The following is a 16,664-nucleotide window of genomic DNA, read 5'->3' as shown; positions in this document are numbered from 1 at the left end:
GCATTGAAACTCAATATGAAGGTGGTTTCCCTTTGATTTAGTAATCAATTTTCTACCCAGTTACAAAATGTACATGCTAAAAGTGAACTCAAAGGGAACATTTAAACAGGGGGAATGCAGACAAGTTCACAGAGGTGTTTATTAGGGGATGGCGCTAATTAGGCCAAATATGGTACTGCATATTTATGAATCACTTATTTCATGTGAACATCATTTTATTGTGTTATTTGTAACATGGATAGTATCATCTAGAGATGATTTTGAATAATGTTGGACTAATTATTTCAAATCCTCACTTTTACAGAAGCGACTAGAAGAGGAGGCAGCCAGGCAAAAAGAGGAAGAGGAGGTATGTTAATTAGATACATGTAATTAGGCAGTGTATCAAGTTCATAGGATCATGTTTTAGAATTATGTAACATCAGAAGTTGCTGGGTGTGTGCAATATATTAGTCTTAATTGTTTAACTATTTTAGTCATTATATAGGAAAATGTTTTTTGTTTTTTTTCAATTGATTAACTTTAAATATGTAATGTTTTTTTAACTTTTTGATTATTTTATTGAAATTTGATTATTGTTTCTAAGACTTATAAATTAGCTTCAAGTTTGTGTCTTTACCTATAGATATTTTTAAAATCCATTAATAACTTAATATTGCCCAAAGTGGCACATACAACTATATTACACTCATCCGTTGATGTATCAAATAGAGCTCACAAAATTGTTGTCTTTATTAAATTCTATTGAATTTTCCAAGGTAGCTTGTTCTTTCTTTTGTGAGTTGAATATAGAACATTGTACTCTCAAATGTATATCATATATAAGTTTAGGACAAAAAAGAAGATAAATATTATTGTATACAAAACTACATTTCATTTGTGTGTGGATGGGTGTAATGAGTTAGTTTGGGTGATTATTTTGCAGTGGCTTTAAATTCCCAAATCTGATTCGAAGATATATGTTTGATTGCGCAACAACCGTTTTATGTAAAAAAAAAGGCATTTTTGTCAGATTACTTACCATAATCAGGGGTATGGACAGTGCATTCTATTAGGAGTCACTCCACCCCCTGTGGTCCCCCAATCGTAGGTATGCTTGTGATAGTAATATGTTGAATTTATGTAATTATTTGACAGAAACATGCCAATGAGATATCAGTAGAAGCTGCCGAAAGAATGGAAGCCAAAATGGAGATAAGAAAAAAGAATTTGTCTGCTGCAGGTTAGTGTTAGGATACAAAATTGTATAGACCCTATATGCAATACTATGCCATTTAACCACTGTCCTCCAAGAAGGATTTCAGGGAATGTTCAATATATCACCTACATCAGGTATTCTTACTAGGCGGCCTGCGGGCCAGGTGTAGCCTGCAGACTTATGGTGGTTGGTCCTTGAGCTCTGAAATCTACAGTAGGCAGCCCGCATGCCAGATCTGGCCCCCAGACTAATGGTGCTTGGTCCTTGAGCAGCTCTGAAATGTACAGTAGGCAGCCCGCATGCCAGATCTGGCCTACAGACTAATGGTGCTTGGTCCTTGAGCAGCTCTGAAATGTACAGTAGGCAGCCCACATGCCAGATCTGGCCCACAGACTAATGGTGCTTGGTCCTTGAGCAGCTCTGAAATGTACAGTAGGCAGCCTGCATGCCAGATCTGGCCCACAGACTAATGGTGCTTGGTCCTTGAGCAGCTCTGAAATGTACAGTAGGCAGCCTGCATGCCAGATCTGGCCCACAGACTAATGGTGGTTGGTCCTTGAGCAGCTCTGAAATGTACAGTAGGCAGCCCACATGCCAGATCTGGCCCACAGACTAATGGTGCTTGGTCCTTGAGCAGCTCTGAAATGTACAGTAGGCAGCCCACATGCCAGATCTGGCCCACAGACTAATGGTGGTTGGTCCTTGAGCAGCCCTGAAATGTACAGTAGGCAGCCCGCATGCCAGATCTGGCCCACAGACTAATGGTGCTTGGTCCTTGAGCAGCTCTGAAATGTACAGTAGGCAGCCCGCATGCCAGATCTGGCCCACAGACTAATGGTGCTTGGTCCTTGAGCAGCTCTGAAATTAGGCCTTGAAATTGATTTGGCCTTGAATACCTCATGAGAGAAATTGTTTCACTGAAGCACATGTACATTGTACATAGAGGGGCATATCAAAATGTACTGTCATGAATCCCTTTGCCACCACTCTTCATTTACATTTCAAGGCATTTAATTGTAATTTCTTTTTTAATTGCAGACATCAGACCAGATGAATCGTTTTTTACCAAACTTGACTCAAGTCTCAAAAAGAACACTGCATTTGTGAAGAAACTGGTAAATATATTGAATTGAAACTCATTCATATTCACCTTATGAGAGTCTGCTGTCAATCTTTAATCCAATATCTCAAAAAGTGAAAATGTGGACATTACAACCCATCTGTATGTAAAAATCTGGAGCTGATTTACAAAACTTTGTGATGCACTTTATGTTTTTAATCTATTAAGGCAGCTGTGTACTCTCAGACATGCATGTAGTAAAAGTGCAATAACTTTGTAATTATTCGCATAAGACATATAAAAGTATACATTTTATGAAGGCAAGACATCAATAAATCTTAATATAAATACAGATTTGGGGTAAAAACAAGAATTATGAAGAAAATCACAAAAAAGTGAGTTTTTGGCAATATTTGTTAGGTACATCATAACAAAAAAACACTCTTTCCAAAATATTTTATTTTGTTTTTAGCTCGATCTTGAGGCTCCATTCCAAAAACGTTTTTTTTTTTTTTTTTTTGATATTGGCCTTATTTTTTGAGATATTGACCATATAAGGCATCAAATTGAACTTTTTACATTCACAAACGCCTATTTGCACAAAATGATGCCTAAAATCGGAAATAGACCAAAATATAAAAAAATGAGAAAACTGTTTCTTGAGTCGATCATGCTTTTTACGATGATCATATTTGCTTACCTATAGATGCTGTATTTATTGAGTTATCGTGTACCTAAATCGTCATTTTACCGAGAAAAATGAACATTGAAATAATGGCCGTTGAAGTTTAAAGTGGTCACATTTTGCACTTTCATAGAATCTCACAGGAGAATGCGGCAGTTTTCGTCTTTCTACCTTACATTACATGAACATCGGGTAAATCCACGGCCCTTGAGAAGTTTGAGCGAAATCCATTCATAACTTGATATTTAAATCGGGGAAAGAACTTGAAAAAACACACATTTTATCAGCTAAAACGGAGCCATTTGACCACTAGGTTTTTGTGAAATCAGTGCTTTTCCATAAGATGCGGCGCATGCAGATAAGCGTCGGCGTATGCGTAAGCGTATTTGTGCGTTAACAAATTGCGCGATACGCGAACGCGATGCGTGCGTTAGTTGTGCGTGTACCCTGCTGGTACAACAAAGGTTTTCTTTCCTTTTCAAATTCAAACACGAGTGGAAGAGTGAAATAAAATCCTTAAAATATTGCAGTTGGAGTTTAGAAATCTGGATTTTCATTCCTTGTATTTATAAAAAACATAACAAAGTACAAACATATCAAAAAAACTCAATTTTGCAAAAGAAACAATATCTAGAGTACACAGCCGCGTTAAGTGGTTTTCATAGACTCACAGTGACGTTTTTAGCACCTTTTGCAAATCATTGTAATATCTACAACACAGAACTGGTATTCATTGTTACTGCTAACTTCTTCATAATAAATTATATTCATTTAATTTTTGACTTCCAGAAAGTTATGACGGAATCACAACGCCTATCTTTAACCAAAGAATTCAACACCCTCAACCTGACCAAATATGTTGGCGAAGTAGCCACATCAATTGCAGAGGCCAAGTTAAAAATGTCTGACATCAGCTGCGCCATCCATATGTGTTCTGTGGTGCATCAACGCTATGCAGAGTTCTCCAGTCATTTGTTACAAGCAATACAGAAAGTTCTTCCAGCTTTACCTTCAAAGAAAGACAAGGACAAGGATGAGCAGAAAGCAGTAAGAAATATTTATTTCAATTATTTTTTTGTGTTTCCAATTTTGCAAAGTTTCAAAGGGACACTGAGATTTTTGCTAAGCAACATTACTACTCTGTTTTTTTATCCTGTTAAATATCATGACAAGAGATGAGTGCTGGAAAGAGCAATCAGCAATCCTCTGTTGAAAGTGTTTAGCAAGTGTTAATAAGGTGAGAGTTATCCTCCTTTTAGAACTACTGCAGTAAGATCATCTGCATTTAGATTTCTGCACTAGACGCAACAGTTCAACTTTTCTGCAGACACAGGAATGGGATATTTCCATAATTTACACTTAATTAAATTATTTTTGTTTGCAGATTGTATTTGACAGTAAAATTCGAACAGAACTAAGATTCCTTGCTGAGGTAGGTACACATGCAGATTTTGATATTATTTTGAACATAATTTGAATGCAAATGTATTGATAATTTCTCAATTATATTGATTGTAGTTTCCATCATGTTAAGTGCGTAATGTTTTTTTTTCTTTTTCTATTGCCTCAAGTTGAATTGAAATGTATTACTTCTACAGTTACTACCCAATGAAATTTATTACAGTGTATCATGTGCTTACTCTCAAATTAACAATAATGTGCTAAAAATAGTGCAGCACATTTTAATAAGGTAGGCATTACCAGCTTGATGTATTACATGTACATATCATAATATGTGGTGTCCTTTACATCGTCACAATGTGAAATACTGAATGATATTGATTAAACTTCCCTAACAAACCCAACTGTTATAGCTTACATGTATAATGCCATAATACACCAGGCACAAAAATAAACTCGTCAGTTATATTCATCCTTGCTGTTCAATAACTTGATAATTTTGGATTATTCTGAAATATACATTTTGTTAATTGGACTTTTCTTTCTCATTTGACACCCTGTTCGTGAACATTGAGCAAGAATTGACTAAGATATGCGCCTCCAAACTCTCAAACCACAAAATGAAAAGTTGCAATTTTAACGATTCAATTGTGCCTGTTACACTGTGTGCTTTATTGATTGGCCTGTGGTGCTTGTGTGCAATACAAACGATGCATTGCCCATTATTTTGATGTTTTTGCAACCTCGGACAAAATATAAAAGCCTATTACACCACCCTTTATTTGATAATTGAAATACTTGTTTACCATTGCAGCTGATTGTAGCAGGTGTTTTCACTGAGAAGGAAGGTCTTCCCATACTCAATGGTGTCTTGTCGGCTATCTTGAATTCTGACAAAGAACGTCACAGCAATCTACCAATAATAATCAGTTTCACCAAACACTGTGGGGAGGACTTTGCTGGGTGTGTGCCACGTAAAAACAGGTCAGTGTTAAATGCATCCTGATTATTGGGATATAGCCTTCACCTGTGTCAATTGCTACTAAATACTTTCAGTTTTATCATATTTGGTGATTAAGGTTTGGTGTGGTGCATGAATTCAATTCTATTTTATTATAAAGTAATTGCATCACATAGCTTAATACCATACCATGGTCAGTATTCAATTCATGCAAACAGTGTACACAGCTATGAGTATAAATCCACTATTTCTATAACGTTCACTAGTTGTAAGGGGGGCTAGTCTGAAAAGCCGCCAGTCTCGAGTATTTTCTACTAATTTCAGATCTAAAACTTCTCAGCTTTTTAGCTTATTTCAACTTTTTTGCTGCTTAAATTTCCATGTTCTCTTTTATTTATTTTCAGTCCAATTTGAGCTACTTTACCCCAATGTCTCATTGTTTTTCAGCTTTTTTTTAGCATTTTCAGCTTTGCAATTTATGGATAATCAGTCTGCTTGAACCATTAGGGTAGAGTCCGAAGTTTACCGTTTTCTAAAATCCATTTTTCGTGTTGTAATCTGTGTTGTAAAATGTGTAAACCCATGTCTATGAATAAAGCTTAAAATGTATAAACAATGATTATGAATGATATTAAAGTTTATTGTATCTATATATACAATAAACAGATTTACCTCCTGTGGAATAGACTAGTCCAAAACCAGTGCCTGGACAAATCCAATTGATTGATTTATTGATTGGTTGCCTAGGAATGGCATTATCCAAGGGCCAGTGATGTTTAGGATCTATTGTTTGCGGTGGCCAATGGGAAGCGGTCAATGACATTCTTGCCCCCCTAGTTTTCCAGGATAAGGCCATAAGGATATCTGTCTTGAAAGGAGTAAGATGTTTCTGGAATTTGGTAATGAAAAAATTTTCCCACCCACCACACCCAAAATTTTATTTTTTTCATATTCCAGTATTCAATTTTATCGGGGAGCAGTAGTCGAATGGGAGGCCCCATATTGTATGGGATATTGAGGATCACATACCAAAAGTGTATTGAAATATGAGTTTTTAATGGTAGCCTCTAGGTAATGGCAAACTGCCAGGAAGAGAGGGTGTTAATTGACCAAGGGGTTGGATTCAATAAGTTCACAAGTTATGAATTTCTTTTGGGAGGGAGTCCTCATTTGGGTACACAGATCTAGGGGTTCAGGAAATCCCTGAAAAAGGGCTTTGTAACTTGCCGGTTAATACATTGCTGTTAACTTCTTTTTAAGAAGTTGGGCCACACTTTGAGCATGTTTGAAATTTCCTGGAGGTCCCGTTAGTTACAAGAAATTAATTTGGGCTAACTTCTCTTTGAGAAAAGAGGTGGGACCACACTTATGTGTGTGCAATAGGGCCGGGAAATTCCCTGGAGGGCCCTGTATCTTACGAGGAATTAATTTGGGTTAACTTCTCTGCAAAAGAGAAGTTGGTCCACACTTGTGTGTGTGCAAAAGGGTTGAGCAAATTTCCTGTGGGCCCCGTAGCTTACGAGGAATTAATTTGGGTTAACTTCTCTGCGAGAAGTTGGGCCACAAGTGTGTGTGCAAAAGGTCTCGCTAAAGTCGTGGCGTGCCCCATATTCATTCATTCATTTTTCATTTATTCATTCATGTAGTCATTTCTTTCATTCATTTATGTATCTTTCTAGGACTTAATTCGGGTTAACTTCTCTCTGAGAAGTTGGGCCACATTTGCGTATCGGCAAAAGTGGTTTGTGGGAAATTTCCTGGAGGGCACCATGGTCATTCATGTTTCATTCATTTGTTAATGCAATCATTCATTTCTTCATTTCATTCATTTATGTACCTTACACGGATTTAATTTTGGTTAACTTCAATGCGAGAGGGAAAATTAGGCCACACTTGGTGTGTGCAAATTAAAGGGCTCGGGGAAATTCCCTGGAGGGCCCCGTATCTCATAAGGAATTAATTTGGGTTAACTTCTCTGTGAGAAGTTAGGCCACACCTTGTTCTTGAGAGGCCCCGTACCTTACGGGTAAGTAATTTAAGCATGGGCTCGGGAAATTCCCTGGAGGGCCCCGTATCTCATAAGGAATTAATTTGGGTTAACTTCTCTGTGAGAAGTTAGGCCACACCTTGTTCTTGAGAGGCCCCGTACCTTACGGGTAAGTAATTTAAGCATGGGCTCGGGGAAATTCCCTGGAGGGCCCCGTATCTCATAAGGAATTAATTTGGGTTAACTTCTCTGTGAGAAGTTAGGCCACACCTTATTCTTGAGAGGCCCTGTACCTTACGGGTAAGTAATTTAAGCATGGGCTCGGGGAAATTCCCTGGAGGGCCCCGTATCTCATAAGGAATTAATTTGGGTTAACTTCTCTGTGAGAAGTTAGGCCACACCTTGTTCTTGAGAGGCCCCGTACCTTACGGGTAAGTAATTTAAGCATGGGCTCGGGAAATTCCCGAGAGGGCTGTATCTTACGGGTGAGCAGGCACACTGTGTTTAGATGGTTAAAAAAGGTGGCGGTAAAAAAGGGACATGGCCACAAAAATTTCATCTTAAAGCCAATTATATGAAAATTATTTGATCACCATAGGTAAATGCATAAGTGTTTACAAATAGTAATAATTTGTTACTAATATATTTGAGAAATAGTGCATGAGAAGTTGAACGAAATTATGTCAAATATCCAGATTACTTTCCTGAATGTTCCCGGCTTCAGGAAAGTAGGATTAATGTTATGCACTTTTCTAAGGTATTTATATTAAAGGATTGACTCAATAAATGTATGTAAATTTCTCTTGAGAAAAGTTTTCTCTTGAGAAGTTAGCTACGTTTGATGTATTGGAGAACGGACCCTTTTGGTCCGTATTTTATTGGATAAGCTGAAGTTAAATCCAATTCTGGATTACAAATAAATGGAGATACTCCTGACGGATATGCCTAGCAAAACTTTTGAGTAAAATGTGCTTTATTTCATCTGGGGGTAATAATGTCACAATATAGTGTTCAATATCGCGATCAATATGCTCTGATTGGAATATTCTCACGATAATAGGCCGACTGTTACGATGTTTGGAAGGATAGGGGGTTTATGCCTTGGTAATATACCTTTATTTTGGTATTATTAAACAATATTTTTGATTATAAAAATTGACACACACAACTCAACATTGTTTTTAACATTTATTTCTCTTATCTTTTAACAATTTTTGTCACGTCATACAAAAATGTCATTTTCCGTGTTGTACCTCCGATTCCATGATTTTTTTCTGTTTTCCGTAAAACTGAAAACTTCGGACTCTACATTAGGGCATAATGACTAGTCTGTGTATGTTTCTGAATGCTGTGTTCAATGTAATATTGAATTGATAGAGTTAACATTTTAAAGTACAGATCCTCTGTGTGATGCTTCAAATTGAACCTTTTAGTCTCACCTCTCATGTTACAGAATCATTGCAGAGAAGTATGGCCTGACCCTACCCATCAGTGAAGTTTTTTCCACACAAGTGAAAAATGCCTACACAAATCTGTTGAAAGATCACTATGCATCTGTTACCAAATACCTCCTCAAGAAACATACAGAATTGCAAAAGCTAGAGAGGCAAAATATGAGAATGCTGCAGGTGGGTATTATATAGGTGCAAAATTGATTATATCATCAAATATCAAACTTTGAAAAAAATGTGACACCTATTGTTACATTCAACTCTAACCTTCATATTAACTTTAATATGCAAATATCTCAACTCTGACACTAACCTTTTAGCTAATCATAACCCTAATCTTGTTTCTAAACCCAAACCTTAACCAACCCTAATCTTGTTTTTGAACCCAAACCTGATATTGAACATAAGACCTTTTGGTGGTGACCCATACTATAAATTCTCCCCTGTGGAAATACTACACTTTAGGAAAAATTGTTGGCACACCAACATCATTTATTGATCTTTTTCCATGCTCCAATGCAAACCATCTAGGCTAAGATTGCATCTTGAAAATCTGAAAATATTATGGCCATTAATTGTTCATACTAACATTGCAAAATGGGGAGGGGATCGAAACATTACATGTGTGCAAATCGGTTGAACACAGCAACATTTTGTTTGCGGATTGTAGAAATCTCTAACTTGACAGTAGTGAAAACTTTAAAATGTTTTATGTAATATGCAAATCTTGCTTTGTCTGTTTCAGACAAAAGGTGAGCTCAGTGATGAGCGGAAGAAAGTTCATGAAGAGACACAGGCTTTGCACCAAAAGCTTCTCATGAATACATCAACACTAGCAGTGAGTATGAGAAATATGTTGAGAAATACTGAGTCGTGATAGCAATAGTTGTATTCTGATTATAAAGTTTAAAATAGGAATTGTTCACCACATGTTGCATAATATGTGGGTTACTGTAAAACACATTACTTGTATTGTTTGTCGTGATGTCTGTCTTTCATACATTATTTCCTTTGTAAATACACTGGCTGATTGTAGCATCTTCATTATCTCTTCCATTCAGGACCTAATAGATGAGGATGTGCCTGACTTACCAGTTGATCGTAAGTCAACCTGATATTTGTAAATCTGTTAAAACAGTGTTGACCAATATTTTACATGATGTATACACTGCTGACCAATATTTTCTAAAGATTAAAACATGCTATTCATGGAATGAATCATAGTACCAAGTTTTTGAATTTTGATATAAACAATGTTATTGTCAGTCTTCCCTGGGTCAGAATTTCGGCGAGAATCCAAGAATCGATTCTCGCAAAGATTGCTTGAATCAAAGTTGATTCTTGCAATCTTTTTAAGTTTACACAGAAGTTGGTTGGCTAAAATAGAATGATTCCCACAAATTTACTCTGATTGATTCCTGCACAGTGGAACAAAATTCTGACTTTGCTTCTGATCAAGTTGTAACCCTAATGAACCATTTTATTCAGAAAAACTGCAAGAAGAGAATGAACTGATGGCCATGGATTTCCTCCTAGCTGATGGTAGCACCGTTGAGTTTGACTTTGAGACATCGCTTTGGGAGGATGAAGACACCAGAACCTTCCATGAGAATCTGATTGAGCTGAGGACTATGGTTCCAGCAGTAAGTGTTGTGACAATGTTTACATTAACTCTGATATGACAAGTTTCATATCTGAATGACAATAGATGAGTTTAGTAAATTTAGTAAAACATTGCCGGTTAAAAAATTGTGAAAAAGTCATGCATGAAAGAAATGCTTTTTAGTAAAAAGACGCTGAAATAATCTGACAGTGTAAAAATGTGGATCGATTTTACATAAGATTTTAAGTGGTAACAGTAGTGGATTTTACAAGCAATTCACCAGACTCATTCATACTCTGTTTGCTTTTATCACCAAACAGATTTTGTTTAAGGATAGTGTAAAACAAGCTGCTCCTGGTGAAAAATCAGAGGAAGACTTAGACAAGTTTGATGAAGGTAATTATGCACACTTGAAATCTGAATTTTTTTTCAAATAAACAAGTACTTCAAACCAGACTGGATGTCAATTTAAATAATTTTCCATGAAATTGTGGAATATACTCACTATAATAATTACCATTTTATAATTGACATTTCAAAATTATAATTTGCCAGCAAAGTGCTTACATGACTCCCGGGAATGCACATTTTGGAATTGGTAGTACATGTCATAGACTTTGTGTTGCGATCATTTCAATCATGATTCAGGACTCGAAAGCGTGATCCATTTGACATAGTGATAATCGGATTACACATAACTTTTCGCTGGCGAATTAGCTCTACTCTTATTGAAAATAATGGATGTTGCTAGCATCAGTATAACCAGAATCAATAAATGAGGACCATAGTGGTGCTGAACTGAGCTAGTTTTTGAAAAGCATTAATCATTGTCATAAATTTTGCAGCCTTTTCCAATGGGGGTATATGGGATGACTGCCATAGACTCCTGTTTCGCTGTCAGTCATTTTGGGCTTACAAAAAAGCTTTATCACCCCTGGGCCCTCACTAGACTGACAGGAGACACAAAGTATCCTCCTGGACTATAGCAGGAAAGCTAAGATGCCCCATGGCATATTGGCTTTGGTTTCTCGTATTTTCAGTTCCTGAATGTTGGCATCTGTGGATCAGGGGCCCGGGAAAAGGCCCTTCATCAGGCCAGCTTACAGATAACTTTGATATCACTGTGGCCCATTGTACATTTAAGATACAATTGCGAGCAGAAAAGTCTTTCCTTCTGGAATTTTTCGAATTGCGAGCAGACAAGTCTTTCCTTCTGGAATTTTTTGAATCAGCTGTTATATGATTTTTAAAAACGCAAAAACCGATCAACTTCAAATTTGGTATTGTGATAGTATATGGTGGCCTGATGTCCTGCATAGTTTTGTGTCATGTTATTTGCATATTTCTTAATATAAATGAACTTATTTGCATATTGCATATTATTTGTATTTACAAACCTTGGTTATTTACACACCTTTGTGTGGGGACCACCTTAATTACGAACCGCGTAATTCTAGTTTAATTAATTCTTACACAAAAAGGTACAAAACATTGAAAACAATGAAATAATTTCTTAAATTATATTGTTTTTGTGACCTTGTTGTTTTTATCCTTTCAGATATTCAAGCCATGGAAGTTAATGAGAGTGCTCAAGAGGCAGAGGAGGAGGAGGATGATGATGAGGAAGAAGAGATTGAAGGAAGCAAGACAGAAGAAGATGACATGGTAGAATCAGAAGAACCAGAAACTGAAGGTAAAGTATGCATGCCATACACGCACCCACCCCGCACCCACCCTACCCCACCCCACCCACACACAATGGCAACCATTAAAATCCAGCCTACTGATTTTTATTATCCAACTGCGGACACACACATTTTCAATAGTTTTATTCGCCCATAGACTCTTTTTAAAATCCATTTGCAGACCTAAACTTACACAATGGCTATTACACTCTTATGTTATTTTAGATCACAGACACTGTCCTGTAACCATGGACATCCGTAGTTCTTGTGCATAACAGGAAAAACAGGAAAATGCATCCCAAATGTGCATGTGTTCTGTGTTCTTGTTTGATGCCAGTTACAAGTGCATATCCCCCCCCCCCCCCACACACACATGCACAGAACAAATGGTTTTGCTTGCTAGATTTACAAATAATTGTATTTCAAATGGGTTATTCCAGTTGAAATGCATATACCCCTGTGGAAGACATGACCTTAATCTCCCATGCAGGGGTATAGATTTCAGCTGCAGTTGCCCATTCAGGTAAGTCCATTTGAAATTTGCACTCCCTGTGTGGGAGATGAAGGTCATCTCAGGGGTGTATTGATTTTAACAGGAATAGCCCAATTCATGATGTGGCTTTAGATGATATAATGGCATCAATTGTTAATGTTATTAAATCTATGTGTTACAGAAGCAGAAGAGGAGGACGATGAAGAAGAAGGTGTGACGAGTAATGTCAGTATGAAGGTGTTGTTGGATGCCTTCCTACAAAAATTACCACAGTGTGTTAATAGGGACTTCATTGACAAGGTAAGATGATGTACAATATAATACCAGATACATTGAAGAGAACAATACATGAATAACCAGAAGTCATATTTGATTTGCACAATTAACAAGAGATGCAAAAAACCATGCATATTTTAATGAAGACATAGTTTGACATTAATTTACAATACATGTGTATTCAAATTTTGGTGCTATTTCTTTTTAAATCAATAATAAGTAGATAAGGCTTTCTCGACAGGAATTCATAATAAGTTATAGTGTTTCTACGAGTACACTGTCGGATATCAGTATCACAGTAATGGAGCACCTGTTCCCTGTGTGAGTGCACCATTCACACAGGGACTGGCTGCACCAGTACTGTGATACCAGACAGCGTACTTGTAGAAATAGTATAACTGATTAAATCAATAATGACAAAGGTATCCATTTTGCATTGGAATGTCCAACTGATATGTAATTTCTAACATCTTCCTTCAATAGGCTGCAGTTGAATTCTGCATGAATCTGAACACCAAGTCAAATCGTAAGAAGCTGGTCAAGGCATTATTCAATGTACCACGTACCAGGTAAGAGTTAGGTTGTAATGGTTAAGTCTATATCTAATAATTCAGACAGAATTGGATGAGTATTTTATTTATAGACTAATAATAACCAACTGTCTCAACAACTCTCAGCATCATCTGTTATTGGGTGCCAATGTTCCAATTGCAATTTTAGTTTCACAATGTTTCCTAACATGTAACACACTCTATACACTATGCAGTCATAGCAAGTTGTTGGAGATAAAACTTGATTTATTGTGCTTAAATAATTCTTTCCAAATCAGGTTGGATCTATTGTCTTTTTATTCTCGGCTTGTGGCAACACTATATCCATGTATGCCTGACATAGCAACAGATCTAGTAGAGAGACTTAAACAAGACTTCAGATGGCATGTAAGTACTCTGTTAATTAATAGAAACAATGTGATTTCATAAAACAAAACTAACCTCTATGCATAAGCTCTCCCCTCTCCCCCCCAGTCAATGTTGAATTCAGAATTTCTGTTTGCTGTCACTAAACAACATCCCAACATCTAAGGGTGGAGTGGGGGGCATGTGTAGAGTTCAGCTTTCAGCTTTCCCAACATAAGTAGGCAGGCTCACATCACACACTATTGGTGGCGCTATTCGTCTATAGGGAAGTGGAATGTGCATGTACGGTCCAAAAATGGCTTTACTGTGGGGCTCAATGGGAAAAATCACTAAAAATTAATTTTTGACAACCAAAACCTAAGTAATGTTGACTTGCGTTGGTACCAAGTCGACACTCTTTAAAGCGCAAAAGCAATTTGTGTGTAAATCAAGGCAGCTTTCTTACAGTAAAGAATAGGAGGTCATCTGGGGTCACATACAGTAGTGTACATTGTACATGTGCCCGCTGTCACAACTTGAGACACACAATTTTGGGCAATTTGGTGACGCTATTTTTGTCTGTAACTTCAAAAGTATATGCACTAGCAACATTGTTGTTTAGGTAATTTGATTCTCTTTCAAATGAAATAACTTTCAGCTAAAAATATTGAATTTCAAAATTTTATGAACATCCCTAACATAAGTCGCTTGATTTCATGCCTACATGCATTTGAGAAATAGAATGAAATATTCAGGCTAAAATGGGTCAAGTGTTCTAATACATTTTGACTGGAATTGCAGTTAAATCAATCAGAATAAGTCAAGAGTAGAGTGCTTTTGAGATTATTTAACAGGTGTATGTATGGAAGAATCATCAAACATAATCAGATCAAATCAAAATCACAATATAGACATTCTACCTAAAACAGAGAATTTGTCTAGGTCATCTGTGGCTACACTCTATGCCTACTATAAACTCTGTGGAGAAACAAATTATTTAGCCATATCAAGGTCACATGAAACCACTCACATATTTTATGTTAGTTTGTGGGACTCCTTTCACCTTTTTAGCCTAATCATGTATATTTTTGCCCGGTGTTATCACTTAACATTGACTATGTGTACGCATGGGTTATTTTTAAACTATGTTCGTGAACATAAAATGTTTGCGATATTTAAAAAATAGGGTTGTTTTTGACGATGGTGTACTCGAAATTAAAAATAGGATATATTCTTTGTGAATCATGAGAATGTTGAAATCTCTAGAAATCTTACCATTTCTTGCTCAATTTACTCCCGGATTTCACTTTTGTGAAACCTTTTTGCCTTCCTAATATTCAGCAACTCATTCAATTTGTTTCTGGGGTTTGTTTACATCGATTACGTCACTAGGGACTTGCCCAGCTTGGCCGCTGTGTTCTTTGGTGTGTGTTCTTGAAGTGTTAAAAAAGGGGTGCTTTTATAAAAGTGTACTTGAAATGCAAAAATAGGGGTAATTTTTAAGGCTAATTTGTACCCGTTTTTGTGTAAAATAGGGGTAACAAATGCTGATAATGTTCTTGAAACCGCGCAAAATAGGGGGGTATTTTTAACTTCGGGAACGATCATGTGTTACACCTTTGAATAGGAAGTGACAGGCCTTGTCTTTTGAAAATTGCTGGCAAGTGACAAATCACTCTCCTCAAAACTTGTTAGGTGAGCTGTAGGCGAGTGATTTTAATCACTTGTATTATTATCATTATTACACCAAATGTAGGCGAGTGATAAAAAGCTCTCCTCAGCTTCATTTTAGGCAAGGCCTGAAGTGACAAACCGGGTATTTTTCATTTTGTTTTAGATGAGGAAAAAGGATCAGATGAAAATTGAGTCAAAGATCAAGATTGTCAGATTTCTTGGTAAGTCTGTGGTAGATTTTAATTACAGTCCAACCTCTCTTATCCGGCCATGCTGGAACCAAGCAATGGCCGGATAAGTGAAAAATCTGGATAAGTGAATTGTATGATAATTCTGCATTGAATGCCTGAAGTGCTAACATTGAGACAACAAAAGGTTGCTCAAAATGGGGTATAACACTGAAAGAAGGTATTTAAGTGCTTAATGTCACATAATTATGGCCTTCTAAATGCTTCAGTGCATGAAATCAAGCTCTCAAAGCATTGAAAACATGTTTTTCTATGAAGATCCCATGTCCGGATAATAGAGAGATCCATATAAAAGAGGTCCGGATAAGAGAGGTTGGACTGTATGAGCCAATGAAAAATGTAGCTCTTGGAATATAAAGATTTTTTTATCCATATTTGTATGAGGAATTCAAATATATTGTATGAGAACAAAACTTTGACAATGGTCAAAGCAAATTAGGATTAACCAAAATATAGGCCTATAGTTTTATCTATTAATGAATTATTAATATATGTGCTTCAGATGGAAGGAGCTCAACTATTAATATTCCATTGTTTCTTTATAGGTGAATTAACCAAGTTTAAGATGTGCCCCAAGGCTGACACCCTACAGTGTCTCAAGGTAAGGAAATATCTGTGTAACCATTAGTATTTGTGAAAGGGAAAATTAAACACTTCATTGGTCAATGCCAAATGGTATAGCTAAAATAATAGTTTCTCGATCATGAGAATATAATGTACTGCGTGCACTGCGTAATGTCGCAAGTTTAGTGGAATGACACAATAGCGCGATTGATTGTGCACGCACAGGAAATGCAGAGAGTGTGTGGTAGGCGTTGTACGCCGACGCAATTGTCATTGCGTGCCTAGTGAGCTCTCATGATCGAGAAACTATTACTTTAGCTATAATAGGATTGTCCTTAGTAATTTGAATGGGTTCAGTATCTGCTCATATTGCCCATGCAGACTAAAAAAAATGCTGAAACTTGTGGCACAAAGTTTGGGGTCAAACAATCTCAAAATTCACTATTTTCTCTGCCAAACACAGCATATGCCAAGATTGTGCA

General features: G+C 36.7%; 1 protein-coding gene across 1 annotated transcript in view; it reads left to right on the top strand.

The window, feature by feature from the left end:
• LOC140148457 (regulator of nonsense transcripts 2-like) overlaps positions 1–16,664 on the top strand; it is a 51,610-nt gene that overhangs the window by 11,769 nt on the left and 23,177 nt on the right. The window contains 17 exon segments of the mRNA XM_072170411.1: positions 305–349; positions 1,138–1,222; positions 2,237–2,313; positions 3,733–3,990; positions 4,328–4,375; positions 5,159–5,328; positions 8,746–8,920; positions 9,489–9,581; positions 9,805–9,844; positions 10,232–10,386; positions 10,667–10,742; positions 11,905–12,039; positions 12,706–12,824; positions 13,284–13,369; positions 13,630–13,738; positions 15,534–15,591; positions 16,164–16,219. Coding sequence (XP_072026512.1) covers positions 305–349; positions 1,138–1,222; positions 2,237–2,313; positions 3,733–3,990; positions 4,328–4,375; positions 5,159–5,328; positions 8,746–8,920; positions 9,489–9,581; positions 9,805–9,844; positions 10,232–10,386; positions 10,667–10,742; positions 11,905–12,039; positions 12,706–12,824; positions 13,284–13,369; positions 13,630–13,738; positions 15,534–15,591; positions 16,164–16,219 — 1,785 coding nt within the window.

The sequence above is a fragment of the Amphiura filiformis genome, chromosome 3 (assembly GCF_039555335.1).
Source record: "Amphiura filiformis chromosome 3, Afil_fr2py, whole genome shotgun sequence".
Classification (NCBI taxonomy): Eukaryota; Metazoa; Echinodermata; class Ophiuroidea; order Amphilepidida; family Amphiuridae; genus Amphiura; species Amphiura filiformis.
Note: the sequence above shows the minus strand (reverse complement) of the source record. Positions and strands in the feature narration are given on the sequence as shown.